The following is a 19,922-nucleotide window of genomic DNA, read 5'->3' on the forward strand; positions in this document are numbered from 1 at the left end:
GTTCCTATAAACCTCTGAATACCGGCTGCGAAGGACTGTCTATGGGAAAAGCTCTCCCTTTGTGTGGTGTGTGCAGCATGCAGGCTTGACAGGACGGGGTAGAGGATGCCGAACTAGATGACTGGATTGTCTGATCCAGTGGATTCTTCTGATGTGGGTTAAAAAGAGAGCATGTTGCTAAGTCACTATGTCAGCCAGTGCCCCATTTCACTCAGAATATAATCTGAAGGAAAATGATGACGTCTTCCTGTAGAAGCTAAACAGGGAGAGGTACCCAAATGGTAGACAGCCTGGCTGGGATGCTGTGAGTTGTTGGCTGCTATACAGGGGAAGGAGGAGGAACAGAATATAAGGATAATTAGTTAAATTTGATTGGCTCCATGAGGTTGTGAGGAAGGCGAGGTTGCAGAAAGACACAGACAGTAAAGCACTTGGACATTTGAAGAGTATTATTTAGATGGCTACCACCAACTTAGCGTACAAGAATTAGACACTCAATGGACAGGAATGAGCTGGGAAAATCTGTTGCCTGCTACCAAAAAGGCACAAACTGCTTGAAAATACTGCTCTCCCATCTTACCTGATATTCACTCCAGTCAATATTCAATGGCTGCGTAAGTGAAACTGGGATGCTGAGAGGAGCATCTACATAATCCTGCAAATAAACAGGTACAAGTTGTCACTGGTAAAATGGTGTGAAGAAGCTAGACTTTTGATGTCCTAGAAAAAGAACTGAGGATTTTAGTCTTGTGTTCCTCCCCCGCAATCCATGCCTTTCAGCTGAGCCCTCTGTCAACTGCTGTTTGGAGGTGCCAAAGAACACACCAAATATCCACTTCCATTAGCAGCAGAGTCATCTTCCATCTTCCCCACTGACACCTCAGTGCCTCTTCCTGGCACTGAATTTTCTAAGCAACTGGTGGTTAATGGGGAGCATCAAAGTTGCAGAAGAAAACAAAGGACTATGGCAGGAGCCTCAGACCCACAGGCACACCAGGGATGTGAGGAACTGTGGGTTCCTCTAAAGGGTATGAGGCTAGTCACACAATGGCTGTGTGACCTGAGGAGGAGAGGAAGAAAGAATGAGGCTAGAGACTGGGAGGAAGGGGAGAATAGGAAGGCAGAGATACAGAGGGGCAAGAAAAGTAGCAAGGCTGAGGCTGGAAGGAAGGAGAAACTGCCAGAGAAAAAGATGAGAAGAGAAATGGCGAAACTAGAGGCTGGGAGAGAAGGGAAAAGAGGAAGGGAAAAGAGGAGAGTAGAGGAAAGGAGCAAGAAGAGAAGGAAACTACCCTGCAGCTAAACTTTTTTTGAAAGGGGCATGGAATGGGTACCACATTGGAGATCCCTAAAGCATCCATTCATTTGCCAGATGTTGAAAGTACAGATTCCATGCCTATCAGAAGGGAAGGAAGGTCTTTCGATGCAGAGGGCATTGTGCCCAGACCTGGGAACGCAGGTGTCCTGGCCCAGAAAGTCCATGTTATTTGTTAGGTTAACATTGCTGTTTGCCCCACTCACAAGAGGTTCAGGAATCTGCAGTGCCCCCATGCACTGGCTCTGCCCTTCTCCTCCCCCATCTATAATCCTGAAATCTTTTTTGAGAAATCCCACTGGAAATTTACAGCCTGCAGACTTTTCTCTCCTGTGCCTTCCTCAGAAAAGCACGCATGTTGACAGGGGCATCCACATACAAGCCCCCCTGCTCAAAATCGCTTTCCCATGCACACTTCATTGCTCGTCCCCATACCTGCTTCCAGTTAAAAACAAGCCCTTCTGCTGTGTAGTCTCGCTCTTTGTACTCCTTGAAAAATTCACAGCCTGTGTGAAGAGGAAAAGGGGAGGAGACAAAGAGAACACCTGGATGAGTGTCTGCACAGGCAGTGCCAAGCTGGATTGAACTCCCACCACCCACTCCGGGGAAGAGGGGACCCTCCATCTCTGCCCTGGCAATCAGAGAGCCCAGAACATGTCAAGAGCCAGAGCTGGGCTGTCATTAAGAGTAAGAGCAGCAGGCAGCCCAATCTGCAGTGACAGCTCCCTCTGGCCATGAGGCTCCAAGGAGCCTGGGAGCAGGCAAGCTATGACGGGCAGCTCTCACGCAATGACAGACAAGGCTTGCCACCCAAAGCCCACACCAGCCGGGTGCTTCAAGGCCAGTGTCCTCAGCAGTGCCCCAGAGAGCGCATTCCATGGTTCGGTGCCCATCTCTCCTGGCTGCCAGCACCCATCCCCAAACCGCTAGAGAAGAGGGAGAGGCCCTGCGGCAGGGTTCATGGGCAGGGGCAGGACATGCCAGTGGAAGTCCGCAATTCCCCCGGTGGCCTGGTTCAACCGGCAACTGAGGAGGGAGGAGTGTGGCTGCAAATGTGATTTGGAGCACATTAGTTCCCCAGCCCATGCCTCAAAGTATGTGCTCCCAGCCTATTTTACTCATTCAACCAACTCAGCCATATGAAAATGCCTCTGAACAAGGAAGCCCGAGTCCACACTTGAGTGTTTTGTTGTGAAAGGCTGGCCGATGTTTAAAGTGGTCTCTCTGGATACGAGAGGAAGAGGCAGGAGGAGGTTTCTTTCAGCCATATGCAAGGAATTTGAAGTATTATGCCTCAATCTCTCAGCAACAGCCATGCCAGACAAGGAAGCAAGAGCACACGTGACCAAGGGACATGGGGCCGGGCGGGGGGGGCAAGTTCCACCAGCCCTGCTGAAGACGTCCCTCTATTGTCCCCAGCAGTAGCCACTCCGGCAGGCTAGACTTGGGGAGATGAAAGGGAAAAGCAGGGCCATTTCATGTGTTCTCGGAAAGACCTGATCTTCCCTAGCCCTTGTTCCTTATGTCTTGAGTCTTTTTATAATGTAAGCCCCCAGGCAGAGACAATCTTATTTCACTAATTATATGTAAGCCGCTCCAGGAGCCTTTCTGGTGGGGAGTAGGATAAAAAAACTTAGCATAATAAATGTTTACAGAATCATGCCATTTTGATGCAAAATGGATTCCTTCACATATAAAGACACACAAGGTCTGATTTGGCTTGGAAAGGGAGGAAAGCATGCAACTTGTGACTACTTTGCACTTTCAAAGTCATGTTCTGGAAGTGGAAATTCACCCATGGGTTGATGCAACTGGAAGAGGAACACTCCCACTGGGGGCTCCATCCATTAGAAGATGCTGAATACTGATGTGCTCATTTCCCCATGTAATGCCTCTCTCAGATCGTCGCATAATGCTTCAAGACTTCATGGAGTTTCCAGGCCCCCCTATGCCACCCAGGGCTTCCTCAGGGCCCTGCTGGCTTGGCTGCATTTTGATGCAGCACAGCAGGGTTTGCAAATAGCGAGGAGGGGAGAAACCAAGTTCCGGGATGGCAGGTAGGCAGCGATGCCAAATCCAATGGAGCATCCAGGTGCAGCTAGACATTACTGCAGCATGCAGCTCCAGTCTTTGGCATCATCCGCTCCTGATGTAATGTCAACTGTGGTCTCACGTGGAAAGAGGGAAGAGGGCAGCAGGGCTCTTAGACCAAGGAGAAGCTACTGTCAGAGGCAGTCACTCGTCTTTTGAATGAGGGAAATTATCTTTTAAGAGTACATTCTCTCCGCACAGAAAAGGACAAAGGAGCTTTTTGATCAGGAAAGAAGTACTAACCCCTGTCTCTGATGAAGACTATATTCTCCTCCAGCTTTTCCCAACCTGATGCTCTCCTGATGGCCTACAATTCCCAGCAACCTGGAAAGCTGTTGTACAAAAATTAACTCAGCATAAGAAGAAGATGGAGTGTACCTCCTTGATTTAACTGGGGGGGGGGGAGCCTTGCTTTCCCCCCCAAATGAAAGGCTGTCACCCTTTCATCACACTGACAGCCAGCTTGTAGCTATTCTGCTCCCTCCCCATTACACATACCCAGCTGCAGGTTGCTGCCTGTCCCTCAGAACATTCCCTCTGTACCTGGGTATGGGATGGAGAGGAGTGTGAATTCGGCATAGCGCTGTGCTTTATCCACCTTCTCAGAAGATGTCACACTGAAGAAGACACAGAAACACACTAGATGGGTGTTAAGTCATTTGGCCCAAGGTCCTCTCTCCCCCCCCCCACAACAGAATCCCTGATGTCCATCAATGGATTGTAAAACTACAGAGCAAGGCTGCATATTCAGATGTTTTCTCAGCTGAGGCATATATGAGTCAGTGCATTTAGTTACCCCAAGTTTGCTTGTGTCCTTAATCAAATCCGTTTCTCATACTTCTGAGATTGCGGATGGGTGGGGTGGGGTACAGAAATGGTGCCACAATCCAAGAATTCAGGTGAGTTGAACTTTTAGGTTCACACAGTTACTAGGTAGGATAGATTCTGCCAGTGTTTGGAAGAGATTGCCAAAAAACTCTTCCTAACTAGGCAACATCCTTTCAGTACTGAGTTAAAGCCAATCAATTATGCCACATAATCTGGGGTTATATTTTTCATGCTCCTTCACTTCACAATACTGCATGGAGTAAGCCAGCATGTAAGACAAATGTTTAGTATACCTTTCTCCCTGATGTTCTATTTTTCCAACATGCAGGGAACATTTTACACAAGGAAGCCTTGAAGAAACATCACTTTTGTAATCTGAAGTGGTACAATCCAGAATTCTAAGACCTCATCTCTATGTGATATGCAGGATGGCTCTAGGTTCTCTGCACTCTTGTTTCAGAGGCTCTGTGCTGGTATAAGCCCAAACCCAAGCCAGCCCCATTCCTCTCTTCCCAGGGACCTTCCTGAGGGGCCAGTAACAGGCTAGAAAAGTAAAGCAGGAAGAGGCTGACTAATCCTAGGAACTGTTACTCTCCAAGAGTTATTAGAACAACCTGGTTGCTACATCTCAAATATATTCCTTTTTTTAAAAAGATGATGTTTGATATATTTATCTCCCACCCATCTTCCACAGAGTTCAGAGCAACATACAAGGCCCCTTCCAGCTTTATTCCTCTCAACATCTTGGTGAGGGAGGTCAGGGTGAGTTGCTCAAGGTTGCACAGTCATATGGGGGAGGAGGGATTTGAACATGGCTGCATCACTGGCTGAAGTGCAATACTTTAACTCAGTCTTCCCCAACTTAGCTCCCTCCAGATGCTTTAATTCCCACCAGTCCCAGCCTGCATGGCCAATGGTCAGCAATGCCGCAAGGTTGTAGTCCACAACATCGGGAAGGCACAAGCTTGAAGAAGGCTGTTCTATCCATTTTACCACTCGTGCTCTCAGTAGCATTCTCTGACTTGAAAAGCTGCCCAAAACTTCCCTGCAGCCAAATGGAGTGCACAAAAATACAAAGACATTGATACTCACTTCAGGCCAAACTTTACTTTCTTATTCTCCACCATCAAGTCACAGATGTACGTAACTGACAAATATCGCAAGAGCTTGATGTCATAACCCCGGACCTTGTCAAACAGCTGCGAATCGGCATTTCTGAAATGCAGGACAAGATGACAGTGCTTTCCCCAAGGAAGCCATGTGAAAAGTTCCATGAAGAAGAATCAAAGATACAAGTGCATTCTACATATCAAAACAACCTCCCAGTCCCATGGAGCAGTCTAACACTCTGCAAGGACTAAGGCAGAGGACCTGACCAACCAGGAGGCACCATTCATTTGAATGAAAGTTTCCCAATAGGTCCCAGATGAGGAATAAAAGTATCTACAGAGCACCCCAGGAAAAGAAGTCCATTACAAGAAGCTCCATGTGAGCCAATAACTGAAGCACGCAGATAAAAACTGCTGCGCTGACGATTTAAACTGGTCACCCCCAACTCATCCCCTATTCTGGAGATAATTTTGTAGGTATTGTGGAACTACAACTTCACACTGTAATAGGCTGTCTCAGAAGGGAAGCCAAGCCCGGCTAGTTAAACTAGCATGCTTAAAATGCACTGTAGTGGCCAGAAAGCAGAGAGTAAACAAACTCTTTGGGAAGGATTTTAGTAGGCCTAGATCACCAGGAATAATCAGACAGCTACAAATAGCTTTTAACATTGAAGCACTGTGGGAACCATTCTGGCTGAAGAATGGGATATGAATACTATAATTAATTTTTTAAAACTAAGTAATTTGGGGGCTTTATATCTGCCAATATGATTTTTTTAAGAAGTCAAAGTTGGAACTGTGCTTTTGACCATAATGGTATTATTTTTGTTGAAGTTTGCAAAACATTTTATTCTTGACATTTTAATGTTAGAATTGAAGTGATGTTTAGGATAGGATTGTTGTTTTTCATGTGTTGTTGATTTGATTGAGTATCCCCATATAGAACACCAGCTTATAAATTCTTCAATTTAAAATACACACACACAAAAGCAAAGAGTACATTACCAGCAAGACTGGAGGACTTACAATGCTGGTTCACCTTCCACAAGAATCTTGCATCTGGGGTGGCCACCCAACCCAAGTGTTCTGGGAGCTTAAGTTGCCCTTCCCAATAAAATAACCTTGGTCAGTTTGGCCAGTCACACACAGGATACTGGCCACTGCTTCACTCACACATGACAGCCAGATGCTTTCGCACCCAGGCTCCTACACCTTTAACAGTATCACCAGAATAGAAAGAAATTCAGAATGCACAGCTTTTTCAGAAGCCGTAATTCCACACTGGCAAAAGATGGCACCTCTTACATTTTTCCTTGCCATGCCAGCTGAGCGAAGACATGTTCTGGAAAGGAATTACAATTTGGCCGCATTCATCTATGTAGGAGAATCACAGACCTGAAGGCAGAGTCCTCTTCTGACAGGTCTTCTGAATCTGCCCAGGCATCATCTGAACCCCCTTGCAGAGAAGCCACCAAAGGAGGGGGAGAGAGATAAAGACAGCATGTTAGCAGACGCAGCCCCTGCTGTAACCAGTCTGACCCCAAGCCCCAAGCCAGGAGCCAGTGGCAGCAAGTTCCTTTGCCACTTTGAGGACTGAAGCACTTGTCCTGGTCAGCCCCCCTGTTCATTTGTTCAATAACATTGATCAGCCATGGTTTTAGCTGCATAATTACCTTTTAAATATTTTAATTTTTTATTTAGAGCCTTTTTTTCCTTTTTGTCATTCAATGCTTAAGAATTTTAGTGGATATAGTTATGAATGAATGAATGAATGAATGAATGAATGCTATAACTCCAAAGAGACTGACTTTGGTGATTGAGTTGTAGCAGATCTTCAAGCCTGTCCCACAGAAGCCAAATTCTTAAGTCCTCACAAACTGGAGCAATATCCATGGAATCAACTGATACCTGTACCTAGCAAGGGAACAGCTTCATTTCCACGCCTCATTTTACTGATGGGGAATGACAGCAGAGACAATGACCGGCTTTGCACAATCATGAAGGGTGAAATAAACCACAGTGGCCCCCGCCCCTGCAGAACATGCCAGTTGAGTGCTGGGAGATTGGCATAATTACTCGTGCCAGTAATGCTTGCCAGGGCATATGAAACTGGCAAGGGTGGCTTGTTGCTGTGCTTAATAAACCATCTAGAACCCATAGGCTGTTTTAGTGTTCTGAGACAGCTTGTCAACCAATAAGCCACACTCAAAGGATTTGATTATACATATCCCCCCAGTGGGTGCAATGCAAGATGCAAACCACTGTGGCCTATTTCCTCCCCCATGATCATAAGTAAGTTGTTCTAAGAACATGTAATGAACTCGCAGTGGTAAGATCCTTGTCCTAGTGTCACAGGCCCATTGGGTCATTTTAGACTCTAAGTATCTATTACACTTTTAGGCACAATACAAAACTTTAATCTACTCCAAATGTTGATAGCCAACATATTCAGTGAATAAAGGAATGAATTCATGCTGCTTCCCATACAGAAAAACAAGAGATGCTTCTTCAAGTCCTCAGTCAGGACTGTATACATTCTAATGTCCAAGTGCAAACATTGCTGTACTCTATAACACCGAGAGTTTCAGTCTTTTTTAAAGAATAGCAAATTGCTAGAACTCACAGTCAGTATGGGTAATCAAAAATTAGAGATCCTGTCAGTGTACATACATTTCAGTAACCAACATAGCTCACTGGCCTTCCCCATAGCTAACTGGGGAACATGTCTAATTTTCTACAGATTCCAAGCCAGAAGTCTGGAGGGGGGTGAACAATGTGGTTTCCTTCATGTGCAAGTGCCTGCCTGTTTGATGCACAGGGACTACACACATATGGCCAAAAGTTCAAAAGGGCCGAGGCAGCCGCACTGCTCATCTACCTTCAGCATGAGCTGAGATCTCCTGGTTGCTGGAAATATCTTATGGAGCTCATGCCAGTGCTGAAGGAAGCACTTGCTTGGGAAGGACTTGAGCAGTCCCATAAGGAAGAACCACAAACTGTTACCACTGATGCCCGAGACAATTTCATTCTCAAATCAGGCACAGATCTAAGTTGCATAACTCAGGCTTTGTAAATTTAGGATAATTTACTATTCTGCCAACAGCAGAGTTTACCAGGTTTGGTTCTCCAGGCTACAAAACCTTGACTCACATATGGAAAATTCTGTCCCCACGTAGAGCTCTGCTCTGCACATGATGCTAATCCTCAGGAAAGCTCCCCTCCCTTCAGCTAACGTTATAAGAAAAGTAAAGCATCACAACACCCTCCAAACCTTCCTTTACCTGAGAAAATGTAGTTGTATCCCGTGCGCCCATAAAGTTCCCCCCACCCCGCCAGGGTGGCTGATCGGCATATATGCTGGAAAGAAAGAGATGGAGAAAGAAAGAAAGAATGTCCATCAGAACACAGAGAAGCAATGGACCCTGTTCCTCTTCAGGGCCTTCCCCACCACAAATCAAACAGTGGCTTGGTGCTTTGGGCTTGCACAATCCTTGCAGATGTTTGCATGGTTTACAGATCAGGTTTCATTACCTCCCAATCACTGCACTAAGCCTTAAGCTACATTTTCCTACTTTCTCGCCTCTCTCCCCCACAGCCTCCAACTTCCACTTTGCATCATTATTGTAATTCCTTTATAACTAATACCAACTTTGCATTTCATTAGCATGCTCTCTGAACCTTCTTTTCCCAAACCCTTAATGAAGAGGATTAGCAGGATCCTCCTCCATTATTCACCTATTTTGCACTTCCAGTCTTCAACTTCTGCAGCAGAGCTGAAATAAGTGTCAAAGTTACAGAACAGCTAATCTCCTTTGTTGGACCAGCCTCAGTCCGCACAGGTGTATATCCCTGTTAGATGGAAACTTCAGGTGCTATCAGGAAGGAATGAAGAAAGACTGCCAAGCAACTCTTGTGGCCACTTTTCAGAAATTTCTGGATATGTATGAAGCTGCCTGCTGATAAACCCAATAAAAACTAGCATTTTATGCCTGCAAAGAGAAAAGCAGTCCATGAAAGATGCAAGACACACACAGCTTTACCTTTCCCTTGTAGAGGATGACGGGGCAAACAAACCGCCCTCTGCACCTGGCCATCTTACTGCGGTGAATGAGGTCTTGCAACTTGCCAACTTGGACTGTGCTCTCAAATCTAATGGAGGCAAACCAGTAGGTTATTTGCATGAGCACCCATCTGTGGAAGGTTGTTTTCTGCAAATTCCTATTCCGACATGCATCCAATGGACAATCAATCCTCAGTAGCCTGGCAGCTTCTCTCATTTTATTTTGGGAGGCCAGTAGCCCATGAACATGGAAGGGGGATGTGCTTTCCAAGACAAGGTTCATTTTTGCCAGCAATATGGCTGCAAAAGATGCACTATACCTGTCACTGGATTCTTGCTGAAAAGGTTCAGTCTGCAGTAGAGGTTATACAAGAATGAAATTTAGCAGGTTTTGAGTCCAGATTAGCTAAACATACTAAACAAATCTTAAAACTGTCTCCCTCTAAACACTCACATAGGCATACCCCCATCCTGCTTTTCTTCTTGGGTGGCATAGTTTGCTCATCCTCCATTTTATTCTTCCAACATCCTTGCATACCCCCATCCTGCTTTTCTTCTTGGGTGGCATAGTTTGCTCATCCTCCATTTTATTCTTCCAACATCCTTGCAAAGTAAATTAGGCACAGGGACTGCAACAGTTCCAAGGCTGCCTGGAAAGCTCACCCAAGCACTCCCAAGTTTGTGAGTACCACACCACACTGCCTCTTGAAGTCATATTAGGAGATGACTTGTAATATATTCAGTTTGCCAAATATCCACACTGAGAGATAAAAGAAAAATCTATGACTGTAGGAGTGAATTATTTAGTGCAAAATTTGGTGTAAAAATAATGGCTGGTCTCCAGAAGAGGGAGACAAGAATACATACAGCTGTTCACAATACATTCAGCTCTAGCCTCCCCAAACCAGGTGTCCTCTAGATATGTTGAACAGCAGTTCCTATCATTCTCAGCCATGCTGCCTAGAAATTTCAGCAGCTTCAGTTCAGCACATCTGAAAAGCGCCAATTTGGAAGAAATTGTTCTACCCCACTGAACTCTGAACTTTTTGGCTGGATACTCTTTGGTTTAAGAACTGTCACTGAAGAAGGGTTGTGACCCAGTGGGTAGAAAGCACAGTCAATCTGAAATAGCACCCCACACCTAGAGAGTCAAGGCTCTTTCCAGCTACTGGCTGGAAAACTGCTCTCCCCTTTAACTCCTAGGTGCCTGTATAGGTGAGGGCCTGCTAGGTTTCTATGCCTATATAGTGAGGACATGCTCAGGTTACCAAGCAACCATCTGGAATAGGGTGGAGAATCTCAGGCCCAAGGGGCCACATCTGTCCCTCAGTGGTTTGCCAGATGGCCCCTAGTTTGGTGGCTTCCTCCTTTTGTGCAGTTTTTCTTCCTCCGAAAAGGCTGAAATCTCTGCCCTAAGGTTAGTTACTGGCAGTAAGAATGTTAAACTGCAATATGCTGGTATTTTAGGTATTTCTGGCCAAATTCCTTTTGTCTTCAGCCCCACAACTGGAATGCAGGCCCTACGAGTCTCTCCAAGATTGAATTTGGCCTTGGACTTAAAATGTCTCTCCAATTTAGAGACACAATTTGTAATGTGAGGAGATTACACCTCACATTACAAGTGTGCGTTCTCTAGCTGTGATGCCTAGAAAATTGCCTTGCAAATGAACAGTGAACCTCGGGAATCCCCCAAAATACACATCTAAGCCTGACACAGATGTGAAATCCAACTGTTCAGAGAAGCCCCACAGCATGTGGTAAGATCGCATGCAGAAAGAGACTCAAACCAGCCAAAGTGTCAAGACAAGCAGGTGGCTGCATAAGCAGGCAGGTTATTTACATAGGGTAATGGGGGTGATGCACAAGGAATTCTGGTTATCGTTGCTGCTCCAATGGATCAGATAACCCTTGGATTTAGAACTGTGTAATAAAAATCATAACAAATTACATACAGATCTGCATACATTGTTTTGCTTCCACTATGCAGCCAGGGGGAAGAGGGGGAGATCTTCTCTGTATAGGCACAGACTTGTGAAATAAACAGAAAAAAAATCTGTTCTGCACTGAGCAACTGATAGCCAAAGTAAATATGTTTATCCTTCTCTCCCACCTTCCACCCAGTAAGATGCCTTCAGCCAATTCAATAATAGCCTGCCGAAAAGAAGCATGGGGGGAAGAAATAAAAAGGAAGAGAAAATGGGGAAGGACCAGAGGAGTGTGGGGAAATTACTGGGGGAAAAAACAGCAAAAACCAACCAACCAACCAACAAACCTCATGCATGGCAGGGCTCACAGGGCAAAGCATGTCACATAACCTATCTCATTTGTTACAATTTTGCCTGCTCTGTCGGCTCCAGGTTGAGCATTTGCTTCTCTATGGATCTAGTGCTTATTCAGAGAACAGTGACATGCAAGAGACAGAGGGATAAATACCTGAGTACAGAAAAATAAATACACATGTGACCAACCCTGCAGCACCATGACTGTTTAACATGCTTCACATACATCGGACTTCCCTAAGCTGGTCCCCTCCAGATATGTTGGACTGTAATTCCCTAGAACTGCTGTTTAGGACATCTGGAGGGAACCAGGTTGTGGAAGGGTGACATATATGGTCACAGTTGCCCTTATTCAAGGTCACCAAAGAAATGATAACATTTTTTACCCATTAAATCAACCAAAGAAAAATTAAAAAATCCAGAAAGTACTGGAAAATTTAAACAGGAGATTACCATATCAGTAAGGATGCAATTCTATGGGCTGAACCCCCAATAGACAGAGGCAAGTGGAGGACAGGGGTGATTTTGCCTCTGTTCCAAATTTTAAAAGCAGCAAGATGGGCCTCTGAACTCTTCTAGCTGAGTATGTTTTGGTGGCTGGGTGGAGAGGCAACGGGAAAAGTCACAGAATACTGAGCAGCTCAGATTCTCTTCCTCCTCCCCCCACCACATCCCCTTCTCTTCCTCTCCAACTTCTCTTATCAGTCCCAAATCAGTTCTGCTTCTCTACACTTGCAGTTCCGTCTAATGGTCCAGATGAGGCAACTGGAGGCTTCCTATGGTGCCCCAGACACTGTCTAGGGGCCACAGAATTGTTTTTCTTGATAATTTATAAAAAACAGCTAAAACTTAAATACAAATATAGGGTAACATATGTATAATATTAAAACTCACAATAATACACAGAGTATATTAATGTCAGATAAAACATAGAATCCTGTTAAAAATGCTGGTGCTTAGGCAGTGAGGTTGCCTAAACTGTACAATGTTTCAATGAAGAAATAACTAAGCTGGACTGGTTGAAACCATTACTTCAATTAGCGTAAAAAGTCAGTATAGTTCCCTTACAGCCAGGCCTTCAATATTAACCTAATTATTTGACAACACGAGATTTTCAATTTAAAAACAAAACAAAATCTGATTTTTAAACCTTTTTTTTTTTTTAAACTAACCTTACAAGCCTATCTTCCTTGGAAAGGCAACCTGGGAGCCATAGGAGGTGTCAGCTCTCTCCCTCCAAGGGCAGACCTCAGAACTTCCCCAATCGGCTGCCACAGAAATCCCCCAAGGTGGTTTCTTCTCGGACTTCCTAAAGGAGTAAGGGAGGTCTGCCTGTCCTCCCAGGCCCCAGCCATGCACCCAAACCATGCAGACCTACAGCAGCCCTGGTGCCAGCACAGATCCATTCCATCACGCTGGTTTCAATGGAGTAGATTGCAGAATAAGCTTTGCAAAGCAGCCATGGATAGGGGAGAAAACCCAGAATGCAATTCCTTCCTCACTTCCATCCTGCCAACATAAGCCAGGTAGGGATTTTGATTCTTTAGAGTTCAGACAGATGTTGAGGCACTACAAACCTAACAGCAGGACTTCTCTGTTTATGCATTTTTATTCACCCCAGAAGCAGACTTGATCCAGGGAACTTTTCAGTCGCCTTAGCCACTCCAATATTCAACACAGGGTGATTTCTCCCACCCACCACCAACCTACAAACAGTCTCTAATGGCTACATTTTAGGATCTCTAAGCATTACCACAGGCTGTCTATATATTCAGATTTTCCAAACAAATCAGAAACCTTTCTCCAAAAAACAAAGAGGACTCTGATGCATGAATGCAGATATTCTCTGCCTCTTGAGATGTGCCTGATTCAAGATGACTGAACACAGATATTCTGAAAACTAGTGCAGAGGTTCTGTGACAGAGGTTGTATCTGATGTTCAGCTGCTTCTTCCTGAGCTTGCATGTCCCTAGAAGCTCTGTTGGCAGTGGGATTTACACTGCAGTAGGAAGCAAAACAGCCAGTTCTTGCAAAGAGAAACATTTTGTCCTCCATAAAGACATTACCCTAAACATCTCCATTACAGCTGCAACTGAGAATACAGGCACATAGGAACTTGAATGATTATCTGACACCCCACCCCACCCCACCCCACCCCACCCCAAATCCAGGGCTTCTGTGTTTGTAAAATATTTGCATTCTTCCTACACTGGCTAGTGGCCCATTCGGAAGCCTCCAAACTGAGCTACAGAATCTACCAGTTGAAGAAGCTGCCATCTTTGCTCCAAGGCCCAAAGACAAAAAAGATGCTGTCCTTCTCAGAAGTCTGTAAGATGTCTGGCAAAGGAAGAGCCCAAAGTAACAGCAAAGTTAATTTCAGCAATTCAAGTGATATTTCAGATAGGACAGCCTCCTATGCTACTTCACAGGGTCTGTTCCAAAGATAAAAAAAACTCTGAGAGGGGTGAGCAGCAGAGGCCCTGAAGCTGCTCACCAGCAGTTAGTGCCAGGGACACTGGCCACAGGCAGCAGACTTGGCAGGGACACTGGCCACAGGCCTTCCCACTGTGACAGGAAGGATCACACGCTAATTAAATTATAGTAATTCTTTCCAACTTTGCATCCATACAAGAACTCTTCCCTTTTCTGATGGTATATTTCCTCTTTATTATTGACGATAATACATGACCATCATTGTTCCTGAGGATAAGAACAAAAGCAGGAGTATCTAGTTCTAGTCAGGGAGGTGAAGGAGCTCTCAGAAAATAAGAGCACACTGCATACCATTGCTGTACAAAAGAGTGGGGTACTATTAAGAGGAGGGTCTCAAGGACCTTGCGTATTGACCCCTGCAGTTATTTACAACACAGAGTTTGAACCTGGGCTTCAATCAGCTGGACCAGATGGTCACTGAACGCTTTGAGATCAGTGTCCAAACAAAGGGGAACTGGACTAAGCACCTCTTTATACGCTCCTCTCTGCTAATGCCATGAAGCCTTGCAATGTAAACAGCATGAAAGTTTCTCACCCTAGCAGGTCCAGCGGGAGCTAGGCAACTTATTGATAAGCAGGATACAGAGAGTGCTGGCAGATTCTCACAGGCACATCTAACTGTAATATAAGTTAGTGAGGTCCTGGAATGCAGGCCTTGTAATGCTCTCTGATAGCAAACACCTGCTCATTAATGGAGCTGATATTCTGAAGCACCCTTTGCCCATCTTCTCTGCTGAGCCAGGCTTTTTAACTGAGCCAGACAAGATGGAGGATTTGCCCATAAGATGGAAGCCATCCACAGCCTACACCCTGGAAAATACAGGTATTTTTATTAGTTAAATTTGCATTCCACCTTTTCTGTGCCAATTTCACGATGGCTAAGAGTAAGATAGAAGAGAAAAATAGGTTGATCAATCAATACAACTGATGAATAGAACTGCCAAATGAAAAAAGTGTAACTCCTACATTGCCAGTTGATTTTATAAGGTGAAGAAAAGCTTCCCTAAATAAAAACATTGCCAGGAGGTCAGATACAGAGCTAATCAGCCTCCCTTGGGAAAGAGCTCCAGAGTCTGGGAGCAGCCACCAAGAAAATCTTGTCTCAGGTGTTCACCAATGCACTTCAGATGTGGCTAGAACAGAAAAAGGGCCTCACACAAAGATCTTAAAGGCTGGATGGGAGAACAAAATCTTTTCGGGTTTAACCGCAGCATGCCAAGAATTGAACAATTCTCTGTGTGTGGGGGCAGACGTGGGGGCACAAAACTCATTCAACTCTCAGCTTAATAAAGTGAGACATGACAATCTGAACAAGACCCCTATGGAAAAATGCACGTCAGGAAATCTCTTGAGGGATTACTTTATCTGTTAACAAAGCTGAGGAAAGGAAAGCGGAACATAATGCAGAGCAGCCCAGGAAAACCTTTCTTGACAAAGCGGTTTTTGAGAAAGGTCCCAGAGAGAGTGTGACTTTCTGAGGATATGCTTTCTGGAGAGAGAGAATCAGGAGATACAAAGGGCCAACTGTAGCCAATTTCCAAGGGATGCCAATTAGCACTTGCTCATCTCAAACGTCTACTAATCAGTTCAGAAGTCACAGTGCGGTCTCTCAATTTATTTAATGAGGCTGACATTGGCTCCTAGTTTCTTCTTATGTAGTTCTCAAGTGCAGTCTGAATAAGCCACTAGGCACTCACTGCTACACTCCAGGGTAAGCTAGAAGACACCTCCAAACACCCCAATCAAGCCACTAAGCCAAATGAGGTAACCTACCATTTCAAACAGATTGCTTGACTCCTTGATAAGAACTGCCTTGACTCACTTGTGTGCTTCGCAGTGCCAAAATGAAGCTTTTTGACAGATGTGCTTCTACAAGCCTCCAGAGAGTGCTTAAAACTACCTCCACACAAACTCCTCACAACACTTTGTAGCCCACTAAACCAGCACACATATGGTTCTGGGCAGGAGACCATTCTCTTCACTGTTAATTGTCCTTTCACTCTATGATTTGTTATCAAAAAAGAACATACAACTTACTCTAACAATACTGGTAATCAAAAGAATTTTATCCTGAATGCACATTTGATGGGAGCTGCTTTATTTACTTTGGTTGGGAATGCATTGTTTACATTTTTATTTATTATTGACTCATTATATTTTATCATTCATTTATCATTTTGACCCCATCATTCCATTCCAGAGTGGAACACTCAAAGATGTATATAACATATAGTAAAATACATTTATCACAATAAAATCAGGCTTTACAAATGATAAAAAAGGACTGTAACACCAGAGAAAGGAAAGAACTTATTCAGAGCACAGTCTAAAAATCTAAAGTCCTAAAACAAATGTCTTTGCATAACTATGAAAGATAAATCAAAAGAAGGGGGATGCCAAGTTTTTCCTTTAAGGCAGGGAGCCATGGCACAAGCCCTTTCCTTCAGTCTTACCAGCTGCTCTTCAGAAAATGGTGAGGTGCCTCTCCCACCAACTGTAATGAATAGGCAGAGAAAAAGATGGTCCTTTTGGTCAAAGGCTGGCCCCAAATTAGATCAAAATCTCTTAGGAGGTCTCTGCATTAGTTGCCGTTGATAAAAATAAAAAACCCTCAACTGTTTAACAAGAACAGAAACAGAATTTAGAAGTCCAGTAGCCAAATTAGACTAGTGAAATGAAGAAAACCAATGGGGGGGGGGGGAATAGGGCCACAAGGAGTGCAGGCACAGAGGCATCCTTGTCCTTGCATCTAAGCATGAGCTCTGCTCCTTCATGCCACTCTGCGCCTGGCTCTGGCTGTGCTCTAGGTTGCAGTTTTAAAACACTGAAGTCAACCCAAGAAACCTGGTGTCTTCCCATCCAGCTGCAGGCTCCTGGCCCCAAGCTGTTTAGCACATCAGAGGGATAAATAACCAGTGTCCTGAACTGTGTGTAGAAAAGCTGATGCATAATGAAAATCCATAGTGCAGTGGAGGTGTGAAAGCCCAGAAAAACAAGGAAAAACAGAAAAGAGAGAAGCCCTAGCATGCCCGTATGCAGTTGTGGTCTTAGGGAGGACAGTGCCCAAACTGCAACAACGCTATGCCAACTCCGTTAAAAGCTTTCCAGGCACTTTTAAAAGCCCCAGCAAGCCAAGATGATGCTATGGCAACCCAGGCCCCTGCTTTATGAAAAATACACGAAGTACAGCATTTGCAGCTTTAAAACGCCAAGGCATAAAGTGAGGAGCAAGTAACTGCCTGCTAAGGGATTATTGCATAAAATATTATATAATCTTGTACAGTTCACAGATCCAGCCAGCCACCTCAGCTAGTTGTCTAAGTCCTGCAGCACCAACCCCTGTCATAAGGGGGCAACTTTAAAGGCATAGCAAAAATAAGTCTGGGCATTCCTACAGGCACACATGTCCAGTGAAGTAAGGAAGGGGATTATGAGTGTTGGATCAGTGAACACTCAGGTGTGTCTGTAGATAAACAAGACTGTTCTCAACTCTTGTAAGGAGATACTTAATGAAACCTGAAAGCAGTGCACTGGAACCAAGGCATAAACAAGAGGCATGGCTGTGTTACGTTTTTGAGGTGTGTTAGTCTTAGGTCTACTAGTCAAACCCCACTGAGTTCAGTGGCTCTTGCTCCCAGGTAGGTGTGTACAGGATAACAGCCTTAGCTTCTGTTTTAAGATGAACTTCTAGGCCTCAACCTTGTGGACAAAGTGTGTTGTTTTAGGATCAACACATGACTTCTCCAGCCTGGTGCCCTCAAGATATCTGGGCCTCCAACTCCCATCACCCCTAAGCCAATATCTCAGCCTAATCTGCCTTACAGGTTTGTTGTAAATATAAAAAGGAAGGAGAGAGAAACCATGTGTGTTGCATTCATCTTCTTGGATGAGCTTCTTCAGAAGATCAATTTTCTTCTGCCCAAATTTGAGATGGACTGCAAGGAAGGTCCAGTCACCACAAAAATGTGGAACAGGGGAGATCCTCTGTTGCACAGCATATGACCTCTATGGGTTATGGCTGTACCACCCGATTCACAATGCTCGCCCTCCCAAAAACCTCATCCCCCGCTTTCAAAGGAATCCCTGTCCCATAGTTTAAGAATCACTGATTGTGAAATAACGGCAGGGTTCACTCGTGTAGAATCCTTGCATTTCATGTGTACCATACTGTGGAAAACACTCCTTCCCACAGGTAGCACATCAGAAAATTAACAGTGACCATTTTAAAATCCAGGAATCAAGTGTAAATTAGAAATAGAATGTATTTTGAACATCCTGTCCCATGTTCACTACTAACACTCAAAGCATAGCCACAGATCTCCACAACTCCTGAGGGGACACACACAGATACCCTCATTTATAGCTATCCATTCCTAATTTCCCCACCACTGAACTGAAACTTACTATAACTGAACAGAGCCATGTATGTGGCTTTTCAATAGGATGCCGAACTGGTCAGTGAGAGGATGGGTGATCCGACTCATTGATGGCAGCAACCAACACTCCAACTTTTATGCAGTTGAAAATCTCCACATCTGAGGCGGGCAGTTCCTCAGCAGCAAAGGCAAGGCTATCAGTGGGGGACTGATGGGAGCTTGTTTATGGCTTCCAGTGCCTGCTTCCCTGTTTAAGTGGATGTGTTCACTTATACTAGTTTGGGGAACTGAGACAACTTTAATCTGGCACTCCAGGAGCATAACGCTCCTTCATGATTAGAGCCATATTTCATTAAAGAAGCATAGGATTGGGAGGGAAGAAAAAGACCTTATACTGATTGCAAAAGCAAAGCTGACCTCCAACCACCCTCTCTGTACAGATCAAGCTGAGTACACTGTTGTAGTGTACCACACCACATAGGAGGTGCTTAGAAGCCTTTACTTACTTACAACATTTATTCACCACTCTGCACAGATTCTGGAGCAGTGAGCATTCAGAAGATACACAGAAAAAAGTAACACAATATGTTAGAAACAGGATATTAATAAAATCACGGCTGGACAGTTAAGCAAGTCTTGCAGAAACAGGGCTATGCCCGACCTCTAGAGGCTGGAACTTCTGTAGAAACGGAGTTGCCACACTGAAGGCTCTTTCCTCTGTGGAATCCAATCAGGCTGTACCCAAAAGGATGTCAAGTGATAACCTTGATGACTGGATAGGTTGATAAATGAGAATATACTCTTTCGGGTATTGTGGTCCCAAGTTGTTCATGAACTAGCATCAGAACTTTAAATCTAGTCAAGGAGCAAATATGCAGCAAGTGCAGCTGCTTTGGCAGAGGAGTTGCATGCTGAGAAGGAGCTTGCTCCAACAGACAGTCCAACCTCACAGAAAGCACATTACAACAATCCAGTCTTGACATTACTAATGCCTGCACCCCTGTGGCCAGCAGACGCCATGCTTGGCAAAACAGTCAAAGATGGGAAAAGGGCACGCTAAGCTTCCACAATCAGCTGGGACTGCAACAACAGTGTTTAGCACAAATACTGCTAAGTCCAAAAAAAACCACAGCAGGAAAGCAAAAGCAACCATGTGAACATTCAAAAAGCAGAGGAAAAAACTGTCTCTTATCTTCAGAGATGCCTATAGCTAATCCAGGATGTGACTAACCAGGGAAAATATTGTGCATTTCTTCAAACACACCCAACACTAGGTCATCTTCTCAACAAATAGTTGGTATGCAGAGATCTCTCCACATGCAAAAAATTATACAAGTCAAAACTCTGCTCATTCTTACAGAATGGGGGAAG

At 44.6% G+C, this 19,922-nt stretch overlaps 1 protein-coding gene across 2 annotated transcripts in view; it reads right to left on the reverse strand.

The window, feature by feature from the left end:
* The window catches only part of MTMR14 (myotubularin related protein 14), a 74,734-nt gene that overhangs the window by 47,536 nt on the left and 7,276 nt on the right, over window positions 1–19,922 (reverse strand). For both annotated transcript variants that reach the window (XM_044451792.1, XM_044451791.1), the window contains exons 3-9: window positions 9,384–9,492; window positions 8,625–8,700; window positions 6,739–6,799; window positions 5,327–5,449; window positions 3,950–4,023; window positions 1,751–1,821; window positions 581–655 (exon numbers count right to left, since the gene is read on the reverse strand). In XM_044451792.1, the coding sequence (XP_044307727.1) occupies window positions 581–655; window positions 1,751–1,821; window positions 3,950–4,023; window positions 5,327–5,449; window positions 6,739–6,799; window positions 8,625–8,700; window positions 9,384–9,492 (589 nt within the window). The remainder of the gene's footprint in view (window positions 1–580; window positions 656–1,750; window positions 1,822–3,949; window positions 4,024–5,326; window positions 5,450–6,738; window positions 6,800–8,624; window positions 8,701–9,383; window positions 9,493–19,922) is intronic.

This window comes from Varanus komodoensis, unplaced genomic scaffold (genome assembly GCF_004798865.1).
Source record: "Varanus komodoensis strain SLA01 unplaced genomic scaffold, ASM479886v1 scaffold6_4, whole genome shotgun sequence".
Lineage (NCBI taxonomy): Eukaryota > Metazoa > Chordata > Lepidosauria > Squamata > Varanidae > Varanus > Varanus komodoensis.